This window comes from Clarias gariepinus, chromosome 27 (assembly GCF_024256425.1).
Source record: "Clarias gariepinus isolate MV-2021 ecotype Netherlands chromosome 27, CGAR_prim_01v2, whole genome shotgun sequence".
Taxonomy (NCBI): Eukaryota; Metazoa; Chordata; class Actinopteri; order Siluriformes; family Clariidae; genus Clarias; species Clarias gariepinus.
Window position 1 is genome coordinate 5,371,735 of NC_071126.1, and position 26,208 is coordinate 5,397,942.

At 37.5% G+C, this 26,208-nt stretch overlaps 3 protein-coding genes across 4 annotated transcripts; 1 reads left to right on the forward strand and 2 right to left on the reverse strand.

Moving 5' to 3' along the window:
* Positions 1-1,952: 1,952 nt before the first annotated feature.
* On the reverse strand, positions 1,953-5,380 carry si:dkeyp-51f12.2 (uncharacterized protein LOC100151460 homolog). Its single transcript, XM_053488583.1, has 2 exons — positions 4,578-5,380; positions 1,953-2,489 (listed from the first exon to the last, which is right to left on the reverse strand). The coding sequence occupies exons 1-2, from the start codon at positions 4,859-4,861 to the stop codon at positions 2,243-2,245; spliced, it is 531 nt and encodes a 176-aa protein (XP_053344558.1). The 5' UTR covers positions 4,862-5,380; the 3' UTR covers positions 1,953-2,242.
* A 473-nt stretch (positions 5,381-5,853) lies between these two features.
* dhcr24 (24-dehydrocholesterol reductase) lies at positions 5,854-20,899 on the forward strand. Its single transcript, XM_053488585.1, has 9 exons — positions 5,854-6,255; positions 9,533-9,688; positions 9,942-10,047; positions 10,746-10,864; positions 11,092-11,355; positions 12,404-12,547; positions 15,328-15,525; positions 16,377-16,555; positions 19,284-20,899. The coding sequence occupies exons 1-9, from the start codon at positions 6,025-6,027 to the stop codon at positions 19,435-19,437; spliced, it is 1,551 nt and encodes a 516-aa protein (XP_053344560.1). The 5' UTR covers positions 5,854-6,024; the 3' UTR covers positions 19,438-20,899.
* Positions 20,900-21,484: 585 nt separating this feature from the next.
* On the reverse strand, positions 21,485-25,945 carry LOC128515348 (lymphocyte expansion molecule-like). Of its 2 annotated transcripts, none has more exons than XM_053489496.1 (8): positions 25,867-25,945; positions 25,431-25,550; positions 25,042-25,173; positions 23,161-23,286; positions 22,867-23,037; positions 22,596-22,733; positions 22,314-22,444; positions 21,485-21,742 (listed from the first exon to the last, which is right to left on the reverse strand). In XM_053489496.1, the coding sequence occupies exons 1-8, from the start codon at positions 25,879-25,881 to the stop codon at positions 21,673-21,675; spliced, it is 903 nt and encodes a 300-aa protein (XP_053345471.1). In that variant the 5' UTR covers positions 25,882-25,945; the 3' UTR covers positions 21,485-21,672. The 2 variants fall into 2 exon arrangements, with proteins under 2 accessions (XP_053345471.1, XP_053345470.1); XM_053489495.1 differs by having other exon boundaries at positions 22,867-23,040.
* Between the last annotated feature and the right edge of the window lie 263 nt (positions 25,946-26,208).

Consider the following 26,208-nt stretch of genomic DNA (forward strand, 5'->3'; position numbering starts at 1 on the left):
AGATCACTGATTACTGAAATACTTAAACCAACCCTTATGGAACCAACATGAAAGTGTGTGTTATAAATTAATTAAAAAAATTAAACTTTAATGTATATTGTTAAATGCCAATATTAAATAAGTTTTGTATTACTTTATTTGTTTTTCTTAAACAAACAAAAACACTATACATTTTTTGTAAAAAAAAAAATAAAATAAAAAATGTAACAGAATCTTTTGGTACATGCACATAAGCGATGTACATCGTGCATATTCTATAACATATAGTGCAAAGTACCGATAGTTAAAGGCCCTGAACTGTATTTATTAACAGAGGCACGTCATTTTAATGTCACTTTGGTTGAGGCAGAAAACGCAATCAATGGAAATGCCATGATTTATAATGTTACAAACAAGAGAAGTCCAAGGAAATATTAAACCTGCTAATGCACTGTGGTCATTTGTGATCACATCAGTGAGACATTCTACACTTACATTACATCACAAATCAATGCTTCTTAGATTGTCAGTTTCCTCCAGGGGACACAAAGGTCACTAGTGAGAAACCTAATAATGCTCTAGTTTGCTGTTCCACTTAACTGTTTCCTGTAAGACATATTCTGTCAATTCTCTGTAATCTTCCTGATGAAGAGATACATCATTATGTGTCGCTACTATTTCAGTATTTCCACAGTAGATGTGCTTTTAGTACACATGTACTTTAAAAAAAAAAGTTTCGTGCTAAATCGTTCTGTCCTTTTGAAAGTTATTATAATTTAATGGAACAATGTCTGAAAAACATTAACTACATGACAGTGAGATAACACTGAACAAATGCCGCAAAAACAATCAATGGCCTGGAAGGGACTTGAGCAGGACTCTGGTATGTGCACTGAGAGCACTGTGTGCTTATCACTGGACCACTAGGGCTCATACTGTAGTGCTAGTAAATGCACATATATAACAATAAGAAGCATGGGGAAAAAAACAGATAACAGCAATTGAGCGAAATAATAAATTGAAAAGCAGCCAAAGGGGTAGGGGAAAAAAAAACAAGTTTAATGTCTGAGATCTGTTCTGTGAAAATGGACATAATGCAGTTTGGGTGTTGCGCAAACACCGTATTACAGTACAGTAATTTTGGGGCTAAGATGCACCTCGCTGTAATATTCCTGAAAGAAAATAAAAAAGAGTGGTAACATTAGTGATGCATTAGGAAAGCTGTTGTGTCCATCCCGATCTCTGAGTGGAATTCTAAACCCTGTTAGAAACTTATGGGACCATGGTTGTGGTCGGACATTGTGCAAATAGATTGTTCCTTTTTTTCAGTTTCCTTTTTTTGGACATTGTCCTTTTTAGCCCAGGGGTCGCCACATCCCATATTTATTTAACTCAATCTCAACGCCATTTCATTAAACTATTGTCCGGATCTTGGATGTAATCGGGGTAGCATTCCAATTATATTACAACACTCATCCAGCCTTAGGGTTTTCTGCTGGGAATTTCCCGCTTAAATCACCATGCACAAGAGGAAATAGCAGCTTTGCATATAGCTTCAGCTTTCTTCTTATAAGTTGCTGCTTGTGCTATAAGTTCAGTTTGTGCAAGCGACTTTACGTACATGTTCATGGGTCCAAATGCTGCAATATGTGACATGAGACAGCTAGTACAGTCACAAATCTCATCTGTGCATTGCACCAGTGAAGAAACGATTGTGATTCATGCTTGGGCGGAATAGTAAATGGGTAGAAGGACACAGGTTTATTGTATCCTAATGGGCACCTTTGGTCTAGAATCATAAAGATAACCTAAAGATGACTTTAAAAAAATAGTAAATTATGTAAATTAGTCCTGAAGATTTCTGCAGTGTCAACATTGTAAGGCTTTTTATGACATCCTGCAGTCCTATCTGTGCCCACTGGGATAAAGGTAGTAATTTGTGTAATGTCAGTGTCATTTATAACATTTGAAAATACTGACAGAGATTAGGCATTAATCCATCAGCAGTTACTACAGCTTCTGAGTATGATAACAAAAGAAATACCACATAGCACTAAACAGCAGATACTAAACACTCCTAGGGGCAATACCATTTCATAAGGTTAAATAATTTCGCTTTTGACCACATTCAGAATGGATCTTATTGTACACAAAAACAACAACAGCTTCAATAGTAAAGGATCCCTGGGCGAGCCATGCTCCATGCTAGTTGTTGGCTGCAGTGAACAGTCGCTGCCTAATGGCACGTTCACAGCACAAAGCCTTACACTTCAAAGCTGATCTCACGGGAGCGACTGAAGAGCGGCTCGGTGGGCAACAGTGTGTCCGAGTAACTTCGTCGCATGTTCGTGGAGCTGCACGTAGTTTTGATGGCCACTTCGTATGGAGGTGGAGGTTCCATCTCCCAGTGGAGCGGTGGACCTCGAGGAGCTGGGCTGAAACACGTCGGCTCCATTGGAGGGTAGTCAAAATCGTCTCCGTACAGGCCTCGTCTCTGCCTTTCCATAGATCTGAAATGACAGGCAGAAAACCGTGTACACGTAGGGCTGCACGACCAATCAAAAAAGGGAATCACGATTTCGATTCATTTACGCATAAGATCTCGTTTCTAAATGACGCCGATTCACTTGCATGTATTTCCCTGCATTCGGGTCACGCTGCACTTGCCTGTTTGTTTTTTGACTTGACAACAACCCCATTCGTTGGTCACACAAATACAGTATAAGAAAGACACTATTAATCAATCAATCAATCAATCAATCAATCAATAGGCTTTATGCCCCCTATGACCCTACAAGGGGTTAGCAGTATAGACATAAAATGGTTGGATGAAGAGAGGACGAGAGGGAGGGAGACATGGATGGATTAATAAATGGATTGACTGGTGCATTACACAGAACATCCAGAGGAAAACTTGCTTCTAATCAGAGTAAATTGGGGATTTGTACCACAAGGACCTTCGCAATAATGTCAATATCGCATTCTGAATTTAATTCAAGTCCTTTTTAACCCGGATTTTAGTAATCTGATTTTAACTGTGAAGAAGCAAATGACTTCGGTTAACTAGTGATCAAATGACCTATTAATTATTTGCTCTGCTAAATACTACTTGATTTGTCACTTTTAATACCTGATGTTTAAGAAGCATGAACACAACATATTAAAATCTGTAAAATTTACAATTAAAATGTTCATAATCAAATAAAGCATTTTGCTCTAATGTGTCTATCTATAAGGGAGTTTTTTTAGCTATATAACTAGTTATATTATTTTTAAACATATTTACAAAACAAACTAAAATATGATTACAGAAATATAAATGTATAATTTAATTGTAATTTATGATCTCAATCGTAACCTTATCAAAGAAAGCTCAGCTGTTTAACATGGTCTTTTAGCCACAGGCTTAAAGCTTCTTAACACTAGGTGGCGCCCAAACCATTTTAACTGACTCAGAATTTAGGGGACATAAAGACATGTTGAACCATTGAGTGAATTATAAACCTTTTAAGGGGAAAACGGCTTGCATTGACCCCCAAGACCTTCACACACGCACACATGTGTGTGTGTGTGTGTGTGTGTGTGTTTCTTCTCATTTCCTAATGCGTTCTAGTCTCACTTAACTTGATTCAATTAACATAATGTATTAGTATAAAGATTTTCTCACACAAGAGAATAAAAAGATGTTTTGTTTAAAGTCTTTATAAAGTCTGTTTTGTTGCACCTTAATATAAATGCCCAAGTCTGATTACTGCTTCTGTTTATCCCATTTACTAACCCAACTTGAATATTAACTCTTTTTTTAATTAACTGGTATTTACTTAAAAGTCTTTTGCCAGTGTCCCCATTAGCTACACCTCAGATTTCTGCCAATTTGCCCCATCCCCCAAAAACAAGAAATAAGTGTGTTTGCCAACTAAAAGATAGCTTTTTATTAGCCTGTCCATTAAATTTACCTAATATCTAAGGTTTAACAAACTATTAAATATTTAGAGATAAAAGAATTTGTTGTATTTAACTGTGATAATGATCTAGGGCATGTATTAAAAATTTCACTATGCCATAAGGTAAATTTGACAAATAAAGGCTTTTCTTTAAAATGTTGATGCTGATTTTTTTTTTTTTTTTTTTAACTCAAAATTTCTAACAGTATTAAAAATTAGGACATGCACTTAATACTGCGATGGATTGGGACACTGTCCAGGGTGTACCCCGCCTCGTGCCCTCTGGGTCTCCTGGGATAGGGTCCAAGCCCCCCATCGACCCTGTATACAGGATAAAGCGGTATAGACATGACGACGAGTAAAATGCATTCAATAAACATGCAGTGCATATGCGTTTTTAACATTCTATATAATATACATTCATGCAATATATATTTTATAGTTATAAGAGCCTGTAATGTGTATTCATCATTTATATAATAGTTTATATAGTTGTGGTATTTTTAAGCGCTTTAGACATTTAAACCGCTTATAAATACAACATTTAAGATAATTCATTGTTCAAACCTAGTGCATCAGTGCATGCATAAGATAACTGCAGCAGATTACAACCTGGGACATAATGCATGCTTGCGGGGAATTCCACACGTTTACCTGTGCAAGAAGACAGACTGGGACTCCGGGAAGTGGTTCCCGGGCGGCGGGCTGAACAGCACGTGCCCGTAGTCGTGCGTGTATTCGTTCGTGTAGGAGCCCTGGTGGCTTTTACTGTTCATGGCCCAGAATAGGCCAAGGATGAGCATAACTGCGCCTAGGACCACGCAGCACAGGCTGAACGCCTGCAGTCTGCTCTGGTTGGACGTGAGGAAGGCGGTCGAGCCGCCGGTGACGATGAGAAAGACGCCAATGAAGACGGCGCCATGGTGCAGAGAAGGCATCGCCGAACTTCACCCCGAGCGCGCGCGAGAACGACAGAGCTCCTTAAAAAAAAGTTATTTAAAAGTTGCCAAATCCCATATTTCCCCCTCAAAAAATAGAAATGCAACTTTTTCCTTCTCCCCCGCTCACGATTTGTTTAGGCTGCAGTATGAAAGTGAACGAGGTTCCCGCGGTGAGTTCCCTTCACCAGTTCTCATGATGAGTCCCTGAAAAGTGCTCTCGCGCGCAGCAGAAAGCACCATTCCGAGCACAGAAAGTTCCACGTTTACAGAAAGAAAAGACATCCATGAGACAAAGACAGCATCCCATCAGTGCTCTCCGTGCGTCCTGCTCGCTGCGTTGAGGTGTTTAGGGCGTAATCACGTAACGTTACCGTTATACACTACCCGAGCGCACACTCGCCCCACCCCAGTGTTTACTGGCGCTCGCGCGCTTTACTCTCGCCGACATGACCATTCATTTGTGTACACGCGCTCACCGTCAAACAAACATCAGATGTAACATTTCACTTTGATGAGTGCGTTGAGGCAAGAGTAGGAATATTTTCACAAAGTAAAAAAAAAAAACACACTAAGACATCATGCCGAGAATGAATGTAACTTATTACTGGCATGTTGTTACATTGTAATGTTTGAGCTTGATTTTATTTCCCCCTTCATGTTCTGTAAACGACACACACACACACTCCATCTGGGTTACTTTTACAAGACCCGATCTGATCACGCCGGACTGAGGCAATGGTCCGATTGTTCTCCTGCATTGCTATTGGATAAAAAAGGCCTCACGTAACAACTGGAGAAGGTGTAAATGACACACTGCTGGCCAATCAGTGCGTTGCGAAGGCGGGGCTTATTTGCCAATCTAGGATACATCCTAAACGCCTTCCAGTATAATTTAGAGTGCACTACTTATAGTCCAGAGTCTAAATATTTTGAATGTAGTTTCTAGCGTTCTTGTGTAGGGGATAGTGTGCGGCTCAGGATTCAGCCCCACACGGGGCGTAAAAGCATGCAAAATAAATGTAGGTGACAATATTCGCGGTTGCTTCGCGGTTTTTACGCAAGTGTTAAAGGTAGGAAAGGTAGATCTAAAAAACAAAAAGTGCTAGTGAAATAAAATTTAAAAGAATATCGTTTTTTTTGTGTTTTGTTTCTACTTCAAAATGGACCTGGTGCTGTATCTCGGTGCTTTTGTTATTTTGTTTCTTTTGTGGATCTGGATTAAAGGGCTAGATTATGTTATAATTCACCAGCGGTGGATATTTGTTTGTCTATTCCTTCTGCCCTTGTCCGTGGTGTTTGATGCCTACTACTATGTACGAGCCTGGATCATCTTTAAGATGTGCTCAGCGCCAAAGCTGCACAACCAGCGGGTCCGAGACATCCAGAGACAGGTGAGAGAGTCTCCCAATGCACGAGCACACACACTGTTTCTATACTGTTTATATACACACACACACACCAGTCTACACTGTGTAAATCAATTTAAAAGTCATCCAAGACATGCAATAATCTTGTTCGAACCATCAGTGTTGAGATGTGTCTGCTACTTGCTGTTAATTGGTGATTTTTAAGGCTGGTGACTCTAAATGAACTTCTTTGCAGCAGAGGTAAGTTTTGGTCTTTTTTTTTTTTCCTGGGATGGTCTTCATGAGAGCCGGTGCTGTGTCGAAGTTGGTTCCCCCATCAGGATGCGTTTTTTTAGCCCCACCCCCGTGAAAAGGGCACACGGAACGCGCATTTAGGAAAAGGCTCGCCCGCGAAGGATTATGCGCGGACCACTGAGCTTCTACGGAACGCAGTAAAGGCCAAAAAGGACTGTTAGCGTTTTTTAATCCCCTGACGAACTCTAGCCATCAGGATGTGTTTCCCTTGTTATCTTGGACATATTTAGAATGATGAACCTCGGCTGAGTCACTTGTAGGCTGTTAACATGTCAGTATTTTGTCTTATATTTCATATCAAATATGCCTTTTCAGCAAAACCATAATGCCAAAATAGAGACCCGTCAGATACAGTCTCAAGACATTAATAATAATAATAATAATAATAATAATAATAATGATAGTAATCATTATTATTATATATAAATAATAATAATAATAATAATAATAGTAATCATTATTATTATATATAAATAATAATAATAATAATAATTATTATTATTATTATAATAACAAAATAATAATAACTAAAATAATAATAATAATAATAATAATAATTATTATTATTATTATTATTATGCGAGATAATTAGCATTTTATCCGTGTGATGTCAATTCACTAGGTCACATCTATTTGAATAAACCCAAACTGCACATAAAAGAAATCAGCACTCGTAGTGGTCCATTTCTTTATATTAAATATATACTGTATTTAAAAAAATCCCTTGATAAAATAGCATAAACAAATCATGGGTAGTGTATACCAGTGATTAAATATAAACAATACAACGCATGTACTGACATGTTAACAGCCTACAAGTGACTCAGCCGAGGTTCATCATTCTAAATATGTCCAAGATAACAAGGGAAACACATCCTGATGGCTAGAGTTCGTCAGGGGATTAAAAAACGCTAACTGTCTTTTTGGCCTTTACTGCGTTCCGTAGAAGCTCAGTGGTCCGCGCATAACCCTTCGCGGGCGAGCCTTCTCCTAAATGCGCGTTCCGTGTGCCCTTTTCACGGGGGTGGGGCTAAAAAAACGTATCCTGATGGGGGAACCAACTTCGACACAGCACCGGTTTCATCATGGTGATTGATGGGTTTTGCAAATGCACTTGACAATACTGTTCTTACAAGAACTATTCAGAACAGCTGGGCTTCATGTCTTAAAATAACAACTGACTGTTGTCTGTTCATAGGTTTTAAAACAAAACTCTAACTCTATTGTGTTAAAGAGTAGAAAATAAATCCAAACTTGTGTCCAAACTTTTAATTGGTAGTGTATATGTACATATCCATTTGACCTTGCCTTTTCTTTTACACAATATTCATGAAGGAAGGGCAAAAAGAAAACATGAGCTAGATTTATAGACTCACTAGACATCTAGGCTATAGGTAACCAATTGGGCACTATAATTGGTTAATGCTCTGTTTAGAATGCATGCTTTTCTTCACTGCATAACATTCAAATTGCCTCCATAAAACTACTGGCTTTCATGAAAGTAATGAAGTGCAGGCTTCTAGGGTCTTGATCTTGGAGTCAAAGTCAAGTCTTAAATTTAGAAACTTGAGTCTTCAAGTCAAGTCCTACATCAACCACATCTATATGAGAAGTACGTAGGAACTCTGTACTTATTATTACTGTACGCTACAATAGAGCAACAGTTGTGTACAGGATTTAACTGTGTTATTAGAAATACACTGCTTGCTCCCCAACCCCCCCCTCCCCCCCCCCAAAAAAAAATCACCACTACATAGGTTTAATTGTTGACCTGAAACAAGTATAGAAAATAATTAAGGACATTTAAAATTACTATAATTGGATTAAGAACTGCTCAACACATTATTAAAGACCTGTAGGGATTTTTATTTTGAAAGGAAATGTGGTCAGAAAAAAATACTAGTTATCATAGTTAAAATAAAAAAAAAACAGTAGAAATTAGTTATGTTTAATAGTAAAAGCAAGAGCATTTCCACATTCATTATGTGACAAGGATTTTGAGGATTGGGACAAAACAGCTTTTTTTGCCAAATGAAAACCACTTGTTAAGGAGGCTAATCAGAAAAACCCACTGAATATGGTCTGATGAGTCCGGATTAACCATTTACCAAAGTAATTGGCACGACAGGGTAAGAAGGGATGCTCTCATCATGCATAGTGGCCACTATAAATCCTGAATTTATTGCTTACTTGCACATTTACTGAATGACCAGGTTACAGGTCTACATCTGTAGACTTTTTTCTTCCCTGATGGCACAGGCATATTTTAGGATTTAAACTGCGAAAGTGAGGTTCTGGGTGAATGGGAAATCATTTTCACACATAGACTCACTGCCGCACCTGTCACACTGTGCACCATAATCAAAGATGAAGGCAGTCAATTAAATTTTGGAGTGTGCCACTTAGTGTAGTTCTATAGTAATGTTAATACCTCTATTGCATAGAAGAAACAAAAACCGATCACAAAGCCTTGTAGTTGAAGGTGATTTTCAGGAACATTTTCAGTAGCTTCTAGGCAATTTACTTGAGCTATGTTTTTGAAATCGTTCCCATATGCTGTGTAATGTGTCCCAGAAGAGTGATTTAAAGACATAGACGTATGGTTAGCCAATGAGATTCTCTTTGTCATGGCCAGCTACAGTAAATGTACAAAGTACATTAGAAACTAGTGTGTGGAGCATCTGAGGTTGAGCCTTGTATAAAGGATGACTTGGACAATCTCCTTATCTCAAATCACATGGCCATGCAAAAACGAAAAAAAAAAGTTATTGCAAATTATCATTTAGTAAAACAGAAACATTGTTCAATCAGAATATAAACAGTATGTTATTAAACAGTTTCCAATCTATTTTTTTTTCTCTATATTGCTGTTCGCATGACACGCTTATCATATGCTATCTCCACTGGTTCCAGATCGGCAAATGGCGTCTTGCTTGGTTTTACATCGGGTCTGACGTCACACACAAGATAAAGATAAATCCAATAGAGGTTTATTCCTTTTTTTCAGGTTCGTGAGTGGAGACAGGAGGGAGGAAAGGCATATATGTGCACAGGACGTCCCGGCTGGCTGACCGTGTCTCTGAGGGTGGGGAAATATAAGAAGACGCACAAGAATATAAAAATCAATATGATGGACATCCTAGAGGTGGACACAGAGAGACAGGTGGGATCGCTACAAATCCACAGGGCAATCAGTGTAAAACGTTCACGTAACCACATTAAAGATAAAGTTTCACTGGATGTAGTTTGTAACTGAGATCGCTTACATATCCTTCGTGTTTAAGAATGTGTGTTCATACACAGATCCATGGCCTAACATAGCTGATTGATTAAACCCTTTTTTTATAGAGGTTTAGTCAGGAATGAGAGCAGAGTGAAGCAGATGATGTGTGATATGACCATGCACCTGTTTTCAGGTGGTACGTGTGGAGCCCCTGGTAAATATGGGTCAGGTGACAGCCCTGTTGAATTCCATTGGCTGGACGCTGCCTGTGTTGCCCGAGCTTGATGATCTTACAGTAGGTACGTTAACAACACCAGAGTACTGGATGAAAATTATTACCAGTTTTGCATGACGTGCCTTTTTAGACAAAGCCTGAAGACTTTATGGTATCTCCTTTCTCTCTCTCTCTCTCACTCACACACACTTACACACACTCACTCTTTTGTCCCTTCCCCCCAGTGTATTGACTCAAAGCAATATCATGGCTTTAAGTGGAGTGTGTATATGCAATATTTCTTGCTGGTCGATATTTTGTGTCTCGTGTGGTGCATCAGAGGCTACTCCTAATTGGGTTATGAATGAGTAATGGTCCTGTTTCAGTGCGTTAGGTTAGATTGGGTGCGGAAATGGCCTGTTCTACTAAAAGCGTTTATGGGTAGCAGAAATTGTGCCCGCTGCCCAGGTAATGGGTTCTACTGAGCCGCTGCTGCTGCTGCTGCAAATTCATTTGCAGGCCTACAGAGAACAGCTGTCTGGGGAAGCAAAACAGGAGAGCGCAATCTGTTTTTCTTACCTTGTTTTTATGTAGCAGATGCATTGCACACAGGATTACAAGCACCATGAATGTATGGGTTTTAAAATAAGTTTACTGGAAAAGTATTAAGTACACATGATCAAATACACTTTAAATACATCTTTAGTTGTCATCCTCCCATTCATCGATTCTCTCTCTCTCTCTCTCTCTCTCTCTCTTTCTCTCTCTCTCTCTCTTTCTCAGGGGGTTTGGTAATGGGCACAGGGATCGAGTCCTCATCTCATATTTATGGCCTGTTCCAACACATCTGTGTGGCATTTGAGCTGGTGCTGGCAGATGGCAGTCTGGTTCGCTGCACTGAGGTATGAGTTTGATTTTGTGTGTGAAATCAGGAAAATGGGCAAAGACAATAATGCAGATTGATGCACAAGGAAGAGTAAGAATATAAAGAAGAATATAAAACTAGTAGCTCTCATTGTTAAATGAAGTTTTAATGCATTATAAGTGTCTGTTTATTATAATAAATAGTTTTACTAACTTTGCATAGTTCAGTATACATTTAGCCGTAAATGCTCTCCTTCTGGACCAGAAAGAGAACTCGGAGCTGTTCTATTCAGTCCCGTGGTCCTGTGGAACCCTGGGCTTCTTGGTGGCAGCTGAGATTCGGATTATTCCCGCTCGGCAGTGGGTGAAGCTGCGCTACAGGGCCGTACGGGGTTTGGATGCCATCTGCAAGGTGTTTGCAGAGGAGTCTGCTAACAAAGAGAACCACTTTGTGGAGGGGCTGCAGTATAGCTTGAACGAGGCTGTTATTATGACCGGCGTTATGACTGACCACGCTGAGCCTGACAAGGTGAGATCATGTTTATGCTTGGCCAGTTTATATACTCTGCCTTGTAGACCTATTTATGGGATTCTTTTTTTATGGGCGCGGTTTATTTAAGAGGGTAAGAACTTGGGTTACGCAGTTGTGGGAAGAGGAGAGAACAGCTGCCTGCCAAAACCTACATTCCAAACTAGTCAGGGAAGCACTTTCAGCATGAAAACACATCTGATAGTGTTACGTTATTATAAACACTTTATCGGTTATTAACTGCTTTAAAGTCATTTAATTCAAATTACCTCTGAACCGTCTGATTTGTGTTTATGTAAGAGAGAACGGCCTCCACTGATATTCAATGCTGTTGGGTTTAGGCGTTAGTTGTAGTGATGGTTCATGATTTCCAACAACACAGACAGTGGCTCAGGCAGTAGCCCTGCATGGCATGACTGCGCCATCTTCACTTGCTACACAGAGCCTGTGAAAGGGTGCATTTGATTTATTGTTTTGGGCTGTTCAATTTTACATATTAAAATATTGAAACTTTTTTTCAAGGATGTATGAAGCTTAGAAAAAGTGAACGATATGCATTAATGAATTTTTTGATAGAAGATAGAGATACTCGGAGTAGTTTTAATCTACTTTAACCTCTAGTGTAGACTAAAACAAATGCTCTAAGCCTGATGTCTGGTCCAGAGAAGCGATATGGTCTAGATATTTCGGGTAATGAACAAAAATGAAAAAGATAATAATAATAATAAAAATAATTATCTAATCAATTATTGTCTACCTCTGCTTTCTTTGTAATTGATGAACTTTGGTTTTTAAAGGTTTGCTTACCTGCTGCATTTATTCGTTTTGATTTAGTGTGAAAACAGAGCAAATCTGAATTGCACAGACAAATATATGTAAAAGTGCCCTGGGAATATTGAAAAAAAAAAAAGAGTCATAGTCATATATAAAACATTTTTTTAATTCTTTTTAACTTCATGATATATCATAAAATATCTTATTATTAAAATATATAATATAAAAATCATTTGCATTAAGACCTGGTTTTCTTTTTTAACATGTCTGCTAGATCAATCGCATTGGTCACTACTACAAGCCCTGGTTCTTTAAGCATGTGGAGAATTACTTGAAGGAAGATGGAACTGGTGTGGAGTACATCCCACTCAGACACTACTACCACAGGCACACACGAAGCATCTTCTGGGAGCTACAGGTAAATCGTGTGAAAAAGTGAATCGTGATTAATAAAAGGGAAGTGTGGCAGTGAGCGAAGAAAATTGCGCATAATGTATACTCTATGTATGCAAGTAATATTTTCTCGGACTGCCTTTGGGCTACCTTTGATTAAAGCACGTACTCACTATGTAGAGCCAACCTTATGCAACATCACAACATTTCTTTCTGTCCAAAGTTGCATTAGTTTTTGTCCGAGCACTTGTAGGAGTCGAATCACACCATAAAGTAGCCTCTAGCGCTTTCATATAATGACTTTTAATGGGGTTCTTCTGCAGAGTTGCAGGTTCAGCAATATCCTTCCAGGTTTTTTTCTTACCCTATTGCAGTTACTTCATTCACCTCTTTACTTGCCTGTTACAGGAAAATCCCTCCTGAAACAGAGTAACATCTTTCTCATGACCAGAGGATACGTCCTACAACGTGGCTGTATAAAAAAAATGAGAAGTTAGGGTTAAAAGACTTGTTGCTGAATTGATGTCCTCAGGATGACCTCCTACATTGGTGGGGATCTCGATTCCACCAACGTTGAACGCCCTTGGATTGACTAATTGATTCAATTTGTTCTTGTGAAATGGACATCATGGCAACAACAAATGTTCAAATTAGCATTAAGTAAATAAAATCAGTAGAAGTCTTAAACATGTGATGTTTTATAGCAATTTACATACGCTTTATAAAATGAGAACATATGGAGTTATGGAGTGTAAACAAAAAAACCTGGCACATCAAATTTAAATGAACGTTTTTTAAATTAGCAATGAATAAAAAAATATATAATATATATATATATATATATATATATATATATTATTTTTTTTATTCATTGCTAATGAATATGAAATTATTTATGAAATTCAATACAACAATATATATATATCAGGTACACTACCGTTCAAAAGTTTGGGGTCACTTGCAAATTTCTTTGTTTTTGTTTAGTGATTTTTTTTTCTACATTCTACAACAATACTAAGGATTTCAAAATGATATAATTCATATGGGATTAGGTAATTACGTAACAACAAGAAAAACAACAGTTAGTTGTTATTTTAAGACACAGAGGTCGGCCTTTCTGTAATAGTTCTTGTAAGAACAGTATTGTCAAGTGCGTTTGCAAAATCCGTCAAGCACCATAATGTAACTGGCTCTCATGAAGGCCATCCCAGGAGGGCGAGACCAAAACCTACCTCTGCCGCAGACGAGAAGTTCATTTAGAGTCATCAGCCTGAAAAATGACCAATTAACAGCACCTCAGATTAGAGGCGTTATGAAGTCTTTACAGAGCAGAAGTAGCAGAAACATCTCACCATTAACTGTTCAAAGGAGATTAATGCATTTTTTGGACGCCTTTAGCATTCCTTTACAATGTAGAAAGAAAAAAAAAATCAGGAACCATCACAGAGTTAGAAAGTGACCCCAAACTTTTGAACGGTAGTGTGTGTCTTTACATATATACTGTACATGCATTTAAGTGCACACGACAAAATTCCTTTACTAAAGGTTTTCACACTATAATTTTTTTTTTATAATTATAAAACGATATAAGATGATAAATTGTATATAAATTATATATATTATATAATTATTAAAGATATAAAGTTAATGAAATGATATAGATATAAAATAATGTCATACAAAATGTATACAAAGCTGGAAAACCGTGTCATACAAAATATCATTTCTCTTAACTGTAAGTGTATTGAAGGCATATCCATATGACTGAATACTAAATGGTACATTTAAGAGTTACATATAGCAGTTTAAATCATAGCGTTTAAATAATCACATTATCACATTTTTATTTTTTTTTATCAAATCACGCAGGCCTAGGAGGGAACATCACTCCAACATGGTGATATTCTTCATTTCAGCTCTTAATAAATAGGCTCCACTGTCAGCCAGTTTCAACAGATATTATATTTCTTTGACAAGGGGTTTGCTGGTCTGTGATAAGACTCTTAAACATGGTTCTGTGGTCTCTGTTTTCCATTTTATATCCATTAGCTTCAGTAGTGCAACCTCTTTTTTAATGTATTAGTATTGGACATTTCTCTTACCGCTTAATCATATAATCCTTATTGTCTGCTCTCTCTCTCTCTCTCTCTCTCTCTCTCTCTCTCTCAAACACAGATATACAGATCCTTAATCTTAGTAACCAAAATGATACAATTTTGGTCTATTACTGTAGGGTTTTTTGTAAAAAAAAAAAAAAACAGCTTTCTTTGTGGGTACCATTTAAAGTACATTTGTTACTCACCAAGACAGAAAAATGTGTGCACACACTCATACACACATAGACACACACACATGCGCAACGTGCACACACACATTGTATTATGTCTGCTAATGTTTTCCTCTAATGCCATTAACTGAAGGAAGATGGTGGTAATTATTGCAGACCTGATAAATTATGCAGGTTTTTCTTCTTGCTTGTTTTATGGGGAAATGTGTGTCTTAGTGTCAGCACATCATGATTTATCCCCTATTTAGGACCACCACTACACTCTCTCTCTCTCTCTCTCTCTCTCTCTCTTTTTCTCACACACACGTTTCCCTTATATCCATAGAAAAGAGGGTGATGTAAATGGCCTTTTCTAATATGGAGTGGAAGCATCGATTGCATAATCCGTCAGTTTTGAGACAGCTCATCTCCCCATCTTTTTTTCTTGTTCTTGATCCCACATGCATTTTAAATGCTTTCTTTGTCCATTCTCTTGCATCGTGCATAACATAATCGTTCTCTCCTGTCCATGTGTTTAGGACATCATTCCATTTGGGAATAACCCGCTCTTCAGGTATTTATTTGGCTGGATGGTTCCTCCTAAGATCTCCCTGCTGAAGCTGACTCAGGGTGAGACCATCCGCCGGCTTTACGAGCAGCATCACGTGGTTCAGGACATGCTGGTGCCCATGAAGCACATGCACACGGCTATCTCGCAGTTCCACCACAACATTCATGTAAGAATCAGCAGCTTACCATACAACAGACCTCTTCCTTAGCTGTTTGTAGATCTGTGGCGGTATATTTCTACACAATAAATCAGTAAATAAAAAGTCAGTAATAAAAATATTCCTCCTTCTGAGTCATCTCAGTGTTTGATTCACGGGGAAGTTTGTACGGTCTAAAACAAAGGCTTTTCCACATTCAAACAAACCAGGCAGTGAAAAAGATACTTCACTTCTTGCTTAATACCTTATTTTACTTTTAAAATATAAATTACATCTTATTTTATATAAGGGCGTGGCAAGTGAAATTTACTTTTAACATTTTCATCGTTAATGTATGTGATGTAAAAATGGCATTAATGAGGTTCTCATTAACTATGCCATATTTCTTAAACTATGAGGGGCGTTCAAATCAAACCGGGACTCATGTTTCTGCAGAATAACATATTTCTCTATGTAATCCCCTGCTACGCTAATGCACTTATCGAAGCGTTTCACAAGTACTTGGATACGATCAAGATAGAACATATTTCCTGGTATTTCTTAATTAGAGCCATGATTACTCACTGTATGTTCACACCGATTGCAGTGGGCTCCGAGCCACCTCGGCCTGAGCTAGCTCTTTACTATTTTACTGCAGCGAAGAGTTTATTCGTAGTACTTTGCCTGAAATCTTCTATGAATGTCAATCAATTTTATGCTTTCATTCGCAAGAGATTTTAATCACAAGTCCCGGTTTGCTTTGAACGCATCACATGTAACATTGTGATAATGCCATAAATAATGACAATGGATCGATGATTAATTTTTTTATAATTTGACCCATTTTCAATTCTAACATATTTAATCCCCCGTGTGTGTAGGTGTATCCCTTATGGCTTTGCCCATTCATGTTGTCCAAACGGCCAGGCATGGTGCATCCTAAAGGAGATGAGGATGAGCTCTATGTGGACATTGGGGCGTATGGAGAGCCCAAAGTTAAACACTTCGAGGCACGAGCTTCCACACGTCAGCTTGAGAAGTTTGTCCGAGATGTAAACGGGTCAGTAAAAAAAAAAAAAAAAAAAAAATCACTTGGCTAAGCTGAGAAATTATATTATAAAAGCTTGCTTATACATCAGCGACATCAGCTACAGTTGTAATTAAAACCATAGCTCTATATTAATGTGTTCTCATTCTAGACGAACAGCTAATGTGTTTGTGTTGTTAAAACAAAACAAAATGTCTGTAAAAAGACATTCATTTAATATTTGTAGAAGAAGTGTCCCCTGGTCAGTGCTTTGTAATTCATTTAGTTTTCCTCAGTGGGAGAATTTTCAGGATAGAGGACAGCACGAGTAATAACGGGAACTTATCTCACACCTGCTCCACTACAGTGAGGTCAATAAGTATTTGATCACCCTGTGATTTTGCGAGTTCTCTTACTTAGAAATCATGGAGGGGTCTACAATTTTCAGCATAGGTGCATTTCCACTGTGAGAGACAGAATCTAAACAGAAAAATCTGGAAATCACATTGTATGATTTTTGAACAATTTATTTGTAAATTATTGTGTCAAATAAGTATTTGATCACTTGCTTATCAGCCAGATTTCTGACCCTTAAAGACCTGTTATGTTGCTTTTAAATAGTCCATATGCTTCCTACGGAGCCACTCCTTGGTTTTCCTGGCTGTGTGCTTTGGGTCATTGTCATGTTGGAAGACCCAGCCACGACCCATCTTTAATGCTCTGACTGAGGGAAGGAGGTTTTTGCCCAATATGTCACAATACATGGCCACGTTCATCCTCTCCATAATACAGTGCAGTCGTCCTGTCCCCTGTGCAGAAAAACACCCACAGGGCATGATGCTTCCAGCCCCATGCTTCACTGTAGGTATGGTATTATTGAGATGATACTCATCATTCTTCTTCCTTCAAACACAGCGAATAGAGTTAAGACCAAAAAGTTCTACAGAGTGTAGTTCTACTCTCATCTGACCACAGGACTTTCTCCCATGACTCCTCTGGATCATCCAGATGGTCCCTGGCAAACTTCAGACGGGCCTGGACATGGGCTGACTTAAGCAGGGGAACCGTCCATGTGATGCAAGATTTTAAACCATGACCTCTTAGTGTATTATTGATAGTAGCCTTGGAAACGAAGGTCCCAGCTCTCTTCACGGCATTGACCAGCTCCTCCCGTGTAGTTCTGGGCTGATTCTTCACCATTCTTAGCATCATTGATACCCTACGTGGAGAGATCTTCCCAATGCCCCAGTCCGAGGGAAAATCTTTCACAGTGATCATTAGCCTCTTTCATTTTCTGACATTAAGTTTCAGGACTTATTGACCTCACTGTATATATATATATATATATATATATATATATATATATATATATATATATATATATATATATATATATATATATATCGAGTTTCCAGTTTATTAGGTACACCTCTAGGACCTTCACATGTTATCAGGTCATGCTTGCAGGTCTGCTTGCAGAATCTTGCTAAGCACAGTTTTTCACTTTACACCGATATAAAGGGTAGATAAATGAGACCCAAACAATTTTAAACAAAAAAAGTCTATATTAGACAAGCATTTGAACTGTAGATTAAAGTTTAACCATTCTAATAAGAAATACAGCTTTACACCCTGTATATGCCATTATTTATTTAAACCCCTTATATTGTATATTGGGTTGGCCATTAAATGGTGCCCCTGGAGCAGACAGGGTGAAGGGCCCACACTCTTTCCACCCAAAGATGAAAAAGAGCAGGCCACTCACCGGAAAACTGCCCAATCTGGCATCCTGACAAGATACATTTTGATTGGCTGTTCCTTTTCCATATTGTCAATACCTTCTTCCTTTCAACCTTTGAACAGCAAATAACTGAATAGTATATGTGACCTACAGGGCATTATTATCCAAAACAAACATTAACGGTTAATACATTTTTAATCAGTTATGTTCCTAATGGCAATGAATCGATTGATGATTAATCATTAACATCCCTAGTCCAAATATTTGCCTTGTAGGCTTATTGGTGATTTCAGATTCCCCCAGAGCGAGTGGGTGTGTAAGTGTGTGTGGATTGCGTCTAGAGTTAGGGTGCAAGGTTGGGCTCCGCAGGGAAGTCACTTACTTACAGCGATAACTGCTCGCATGAAGCAGCATGTTGAATGACCTAACATGGCTATGTGTGTGTTGGTAAAGTGCAATTTTGGGTAGTTTATTAGACACAGATACCTTATTAGTCAGATTTTAAGGTACATTTAAAGGTTACTGCCTATACAGTAGGTTGTATTTTTTTCTTGCCATTGATGTATTAATCATACTCTAACCCTTAATGAGTGCAACATTTTTAAACAAAGCAGTGCTTTTGGCTGGATAGAAAAAAAAAAATGGTAAATGATTTCGCAAACCAGTAGTAAAATTCAGATGTTCTAAAAAAATATTTTCACCACTGCTGTACCTGAAACTTTGGTACTAGTGCCACCAGACTACAGTACTACAATTTATCACTGCAGCCCTGAGAATGGACTCCTTTTCTCTCATGGTCAGGTCAGGGGCTTGATGTCAAATCGTGCATAGCAGATCTTTAAATTTTGCTAATATGAACCTGATATTTATCCTGAAGAACAGGCAAGGCAGTGTACCTAATAAACTGACAACAAAGTGAATAAATACAAAGTATTTTACACTATGCTTTGACTTACAGCCAATCAATTATTATTATTATTATTATTATTATTATTAATATACTTGCATTATTTTTCCCAGTTTCCAGATGCTGTATGCTGATGTGTACATGGAACAAGAAGAATTCTGGAAAATGTTTGATGGCACGCTTTATCATAAACTAAGGAAGGAGCTGAACTGTGAGCAGGCATTTCCTGAAGTGTACAACAAAATCTGCAAAGCTGCAAGACTCTAAATTCAATCCTGATTGATATACAGGAAAAAGTGAAATAAATGAAAGATCTTGAAAAGGCAAACAGCTATGGGCAATAGTACCGTAATATATATACGCTCGCTGGTCACTCCATTAGGTACACCTTGCCAGGAGTGGGATGGAACCGCTTTTGCCTTCAAAACTGCATTAATTATTTGTGGCATAGATTCAATTTTTGAGATTTATTGACATGGGGCATCACGCAATTGCTGTAGACCTTCTTGCAAATCTCTCGCTCCACCTTGAGAGAGAAAGGTGCTTTATTAGACTGAGATCTGGTGACTGTAGGGGCCATTTCAGTACAGTTAACTCACTGGCATGCTCAAGAAACCAGTTTTAAGATGATTTTAGCTTTGTGATATGGAACATTATTCTGTGATCATAAAGAGATGTTCAGGACCAACACTCAGGTCAACATCCTTACACTGTCAGACTGAACCGTTGGTAAAAGGCAGGATGGGTCCATGCTTTCATGGTGTTTACACCTAATTCTAACCCTGCTATCCGAATGTGAAAATTGTAGCCTCAGTTTTCTATTCTTAGCTGAGAGGAGTGGCACTCGATGTGGTCTTCTGCTGCTGCAGACCGTCTGCTTCATGGTTTGATGTGTTGTGCATTCAGAGATGCTCTACATCATACTTCTCTTGTAATGAGATGTTATTTGAGTTATTATTACCTTTCTATCAGCTCCAAACAGTCTGGCCATTCTCGTCTGACCTCTGCCATCAACAAGGCATTTCCGCTCACTGGATATTTTCTCTTTTTCAGACCACTCTCTGTAAACCCTAGAGATGATAGTGTGTGAGAATCCCAGTAGATCTTTATTTTCGGAAATTCCCAGTCCAGCCCACTTGGCGCCAACAACCATGCCCACGTTCAAAGTCACTTAAATCACCTTTCTTACCCATTCTGATGCTCAGTTTGAACTTCCATGTCTATATGCCAAGTGCATTGAGTTCCTGCCATGTGATTGGCTGATTGAAAGGTGTACCTAATGATGTGGCCGGTGTTCATACAGTATATATATATATATATATATAAAACATACTTTTTGAGCCTTGTTACATTTAAATCTATTTTTGATAAAGAATATAAAGGAAATCAGTTAATTATGTTTGGGGACATGTACCTTATCTTTACTGCATATTATAGTTGTACAGTATTTTGTCAATATGGTATATTTTAATTTCTCCAGGGTAATTTTTATATTAAATCTTTCTTTAAACTCTGGGAAAATAATTGTCCAAATAAGTCTTGGATTGCAAAAGCAACTTCGTAATTTTGTTAACTTGGTATGAATGTTTTTCCACTGTATCACCACTCATGTACCACTTGAGGAAATTTACATTTACTGTATTCCTTTAAGCTTTATAGCTGTAAACAATTTTTTCCTTCACTTTCACTGTCATTTTTAGATGTTCTAAATAAAAAGTTGTCGGGTTAAGATTGTGATTGTCTTGCAGTATTGCCTTTGCTGCTAATGTTCGTGGTTACATGTGTTTGTGTCTATCTATGGTGCATACAAAATGATTTCCTGTGTTTCTACAGTATTTTGGCATGTGGACATCAGCAATCTTAGCAATGTTGTAATCTTATAATACTGAGCTTTTGTCAAGTTTCTGCTCATTGTCATTATTTTATCTAGCTGAATTTCTATTCTATTCTACTCTATTCTATTCTAAGGGGAATATTTCTCTAAGCTTCCTGGTAGACTTTTTGTCTTTCATTTGCAGTCCAGTCCCTGTATTTGATCAGTTTCAGAAGTTTTTTTTATTTTATTTATTAAGCTACACAGTGACCTATGAAACATGCAAGCACAAAATATCTAATTTAGGGCATGAACCAGTGAGAAACAGGTGCAAATGATGACAGTTGATCAGGGCAGTGATTAGTGTACTAATGTGGTTAGAGCAAAGAAGAGGGGAAATTAGGATTTTAAATTGTCATTTTAAAACATCCCATTTCTTTAATTTAATTTTCTGTACATAATTTTATTTAATTTTATGTGAAAAATAAGGGGTGGCTCAAGACTTTTATAAAGTACTGCATATGTGGCAATACAATTCCAATTTGTCAATATTTTAGTATTAGTTTATTGCGCTGTAATATAGAAAAGCAGGCAAAAGCATGCTGATATATCTTAGAGAGAAAAAATTACTGAATTTAAGAAGCTTAAATACTGGCTTTTTTTAAGATCAAAAGCCGTGAATGCTGTGTTCAGTTCAAGAGACTGTTGCAAGGAAGATGATCTCCATCTGAAGTAACATGGACAGGCCTGAGTCTCTCCCTAATAAATCATAAGTAAAAAATAAATAAATAAATAAACACATCATATAACAATATAGACAAGACATTGCAGTTATCTATTGTACACAATGCGAATAATAATAATAATAATAATAATAATAATAATAATAATTTTTATTTATATAGCGCCTTTCCAGAGCTCAAGGACACTTAAAATAACCAAAATAGTCTTGAGAACAAAATAATCTCGACTTTCAGCAGTTATTAGGAAGAGACCTTTTCTTGTTTATGTACACTAAATGGCCAAAGATATGTGGACACCTGACTGTTATACTGTAGGTACAGTATATATGTTTATTGAACATCACTCTCTTGGGTCCTTTAGTTTAACTGAAGATAAATTGTAATACTTAAGCGAAACGAGACGTACTTTTGTTCAAACAATAATTATTGTGTTCTTTGTTGGAAATGTAATGAAAAAGTGTGATTTTCAGGTGTCCACATACACTTGGTTACATAGTGTATTTAGAACAAAATATTTTCTATTCAAGATTTTTGATCTCATAAACTAAGAACTCTTGAACTGAATGTAGTGTAAAAGTGTTTCTTACTGGTTGAACTTGTCTCGTATAGGGCAGTGTAGATAGCGCTGGGTGCCAGATACAAAGGATGATCTATGACTGTTTTTGATCTCGTTCTCATTTAATTCTGTTATGTCGTAGCGACCAGGTCCGACTGGATTCTGTAAAAATCATAAAAAAGAATTCCATATTAAGAAGAATTTTTTTTTGAAAATTTTTATTTAGAAATTTTTACTCTATGGTGATTGTTTATATGAAGTAACAGGCTAGATATTTCTTTCTGGAGCTGCATCAATGTGATATAGTCCGCACATGATTTCTATTTATTAGCTTCTCTGTCCTCTTGTTCATCCGTGGGGTGGCGGAGAGGAAAGGGACTTGTTTGACACTTCCTGGTCGATCCTTGGAAGTTGAAGCAATCATTTCATACCAACCCGGGCCAGGAGATGTCTGACAGAGAAAGAGGCAGAGTGTGGGATTAAAGGTTTTGAGATAGAATCATTCAGGTTCCTTGTGCATGTTACATTATTGTATACTTTAAGGCACAGAGGTTGATAGATAGTGTGTAGTGTATTGAGTGTACCGTGGACCGTGGGCATTGAGACAATGTAGATAGGCAGATTCTCTCAGTAGGTGTAACAGGGTATTGCTCTCTACTTGCAAACACCCCATGTTTCTTCTTCTCAGGCTTTTGCATGTCCGCATCAAAATTGGGCAATATTATGGGGTACTTGCATGGGTCTGGGCTCACCAGCTTCTGGACAAAGTATGCATGGTGTGTTATATTGTCCTTTCATATAGTATGTTGGATTAAAAAATATTTGGTACTAAAATTTTGTAGTGGTGGGTCATTCGTTGTGACAAAAGTTGTACTTACTGGGGCAGTGAAGATCTTTCCATAATTCATGGACTGGTCATATATGCCTCTTTTACTGACTCTGCGACTCAGTAACAGCTCGGTGAAACTCTTTAGATTGTAAATCCCTGGACCCAAGCCACTGTCCTGCAAATTTGGAAAAACAGACAAAATATAGGCTAATGAGTTTGTGAGAAGTTTTTAAAGTCAATTTTATTGTCTGTAGAGTCTGTAGAGTCCATGGCATCGCACCACGGCCTTTAGCATCAAGGATTCGATTCCTGCCCCGGGTCAGTGTGCATGGAGTTTGCATGTTCTTCCCCTGCTTGGTGGTTTCCAACAGATACTATGGTTCCGTCCCAGAAACATGCAAATTAGGCTTTCCCAAATTGCCAGTTGCCCTCCCCCCACTATCCCGTACAGGATAAGAGGTATAGAAGATAAATAAATGAATAAGCCAGGGTGGTGCATAGAATTTAAAACAGGAATATTGCCACCTGCTGACTATTATGCATAATCGCATGATTTGCCTTCCCTAATCATTAAGCAGGTGATTGAATACAAAACTGGAGATGGTTGCAGAATAAAGCAATAAAGCAGCATATTTACAAGGCTAATACAAGCTCAGTATTTTTGCTACCCATGTAATTTTTAAGGTAAATATTTTTGTACTTTTGCTCAAGTAGAATTGCTAATGGATGACTTCTACTTTTACGCGAATATTATTTTACCCTGGCTATCTCTAATTTTACTCAAGTTCAGGAATTTCTTTACTTTGCCAACACGTGTGCATGTTTAATCCAATGAAGTCATTTATCCATCTCTACATTCACAAGTTTACATGTGTATACATCCAGAGTGAGGAAAAGGGCTCGGAATATCACTTTAGACACCTCACACCCAAGCCACCTTCTATTCAGACTTTTCCCGTCGGGTCGACGCTATAGAGCACCAAACACTAGGACAGTCAGGCACAAAAACAGTTTTTCTTTTTTCCCCAGGCAATCTCCCTCATGAACAGTTAAACAGTTAAACTTAAACAGTTAAACATCATTCTAACTGTGAATAAATATATGTGCAATATTGTGTACAGTACCACTGTGCAATATACTGTATAATACCACAGATTTCATATGTTTATGTAACTTATTTAAAAGTAATTCACACCCTACTCCATTTGATGTCGAACTTTTTCTTTTTTTTTTTTGTGTCGTGCTGTTTTGTCTTGTCATTTTTTTTTGTTCTGAAAGCTCTGTCACTAAAACAAATTCCTTGTACGTGCAAGCGTACTTGCCAATAAAACTGTTTCTGATTCTGATTCTGATTTCTGTTTATTACAGTCTATTACAATATACACAAAAGACAAATGGACACTCGATCTGTTCCTCCGTCTGCTGCCTTGCCATCCCTTAGTAGATCTGATTACATTTTAGTGTATCTCACTCCCACATACTGACTTTTATTCAAAAACTTCCTCTATATGTCAAGGCAATAAGAAAATAGACAAAGGAACCTTAGGACTTGATGGACCAGGATGGACTTGAGGAGACGGCCTGGGATATGGTTTGTGGAGGATACTGAACGACTCAGCCACAGTATTACAGACCACAAGGAAAATTCAATTATCACAATGACACAGTGTTGTTTCCCCAGTAACAAACTGGATCACAAAGGATCAGAATAGAAAGATAAAAAGAAAGCAATTAAGTGAGTTCGGTCAGAGCTTAAAATAGCTTTTTTGCTTGAAGTCTGTTGTACTGTGTGTAGAATATGTAGCATTATGTTTAGTGCATCAATGTTTTTTTTTTTTTTCTTGTGCAGCAGACCAAATTCCCCTTGGGGATTAAAAAATGTTTATCCATCTATTTGTCCATTTATTCAGCCATTCATTTGTATATTTACCACAGTGTTGGTATGGAAGCGAGGCCGACTGGCATGGCTCATGGACATCCCCACAGACAATCTCTTCTTCTCTTCCAGTGCTGCTGAAGGGATTCCACCTTTACCATAGCACCCTGGTCCTGGGGTAGAGCTCTGAAAGCAATATAAAATAAAACATATTTGTACCTTCATTTTGTATATTCATGTGTTTATGTATGAATATGAGAATAATTATTGATTATGAAAAACCTTTCAGTTCTGAAAAACACTTTATCTATGTAATGCTAACCTAAGCTTAACTATGTAGTTAAATCGTCTATCAGTCACTCACTTATGGTTTACACTGCTTTATTCTATATAGAGGGTTGTTGGAGGCCTGTAGTGGCTGCTCTAGTGTCTGATTTGTGTACCTGGCAGTCTTTAAAACGTTTCTCTCTGGTGTCACAGATTCCTCTCACGCTGCTAGGTTTTTTTTCCAGTACCTCAGTGAAACTGGTGACCCTGTATGTACCAGGACCAAGCTCGGATTTCTGAACATGGCATAAAAAACAGCATAAACTTTGATTAGACACGGAATATGTACAGTATGAAAATGTGACTTCTTGAGCCGTAACCAATAGAAAGAATCATTTAATGTCATGCTTTATTTTACAACAGACATCATTTGGAGTGGCATGGAGTGGCCCCTTGTAGAAGGTGCATAAACACTGTAGCCTGCAGGTGCTTGACCTTGTATGAGTGGTTTAAGAAGGCAATTATGGGATTATTGATTAGGTCATATTTATTGCTAACCAAATCAAGTGCCAATTAACTGTTAGAATTACAAAGTGTGTGTTTGGTCTTCACCAAGTCTCGTGTCATTTTCTTGGAGTAGGGGAACGGCGTGTTTTTGTTTTCCAGTTTTCTGGTTAGCAGGATAGACTCTAGAAACAACAAAGCTGAAAATTTGCAAAATGCATTATTATTATTATTATTATTATTATTATTATTATTATTATTATTATTAATGAAAATAAAATATGTTTTTTATGTAGATATATTTATATTTCTACTATATTTATATTACTATTTAAATGTAATTCTTTTTTACCTGTCTCATTGGGATCCGACAGGGTCCCCCCTTTATTATTATTAATATTATTATTATTATTATTAATAATAATAATAATAATAATAATAATAATAATA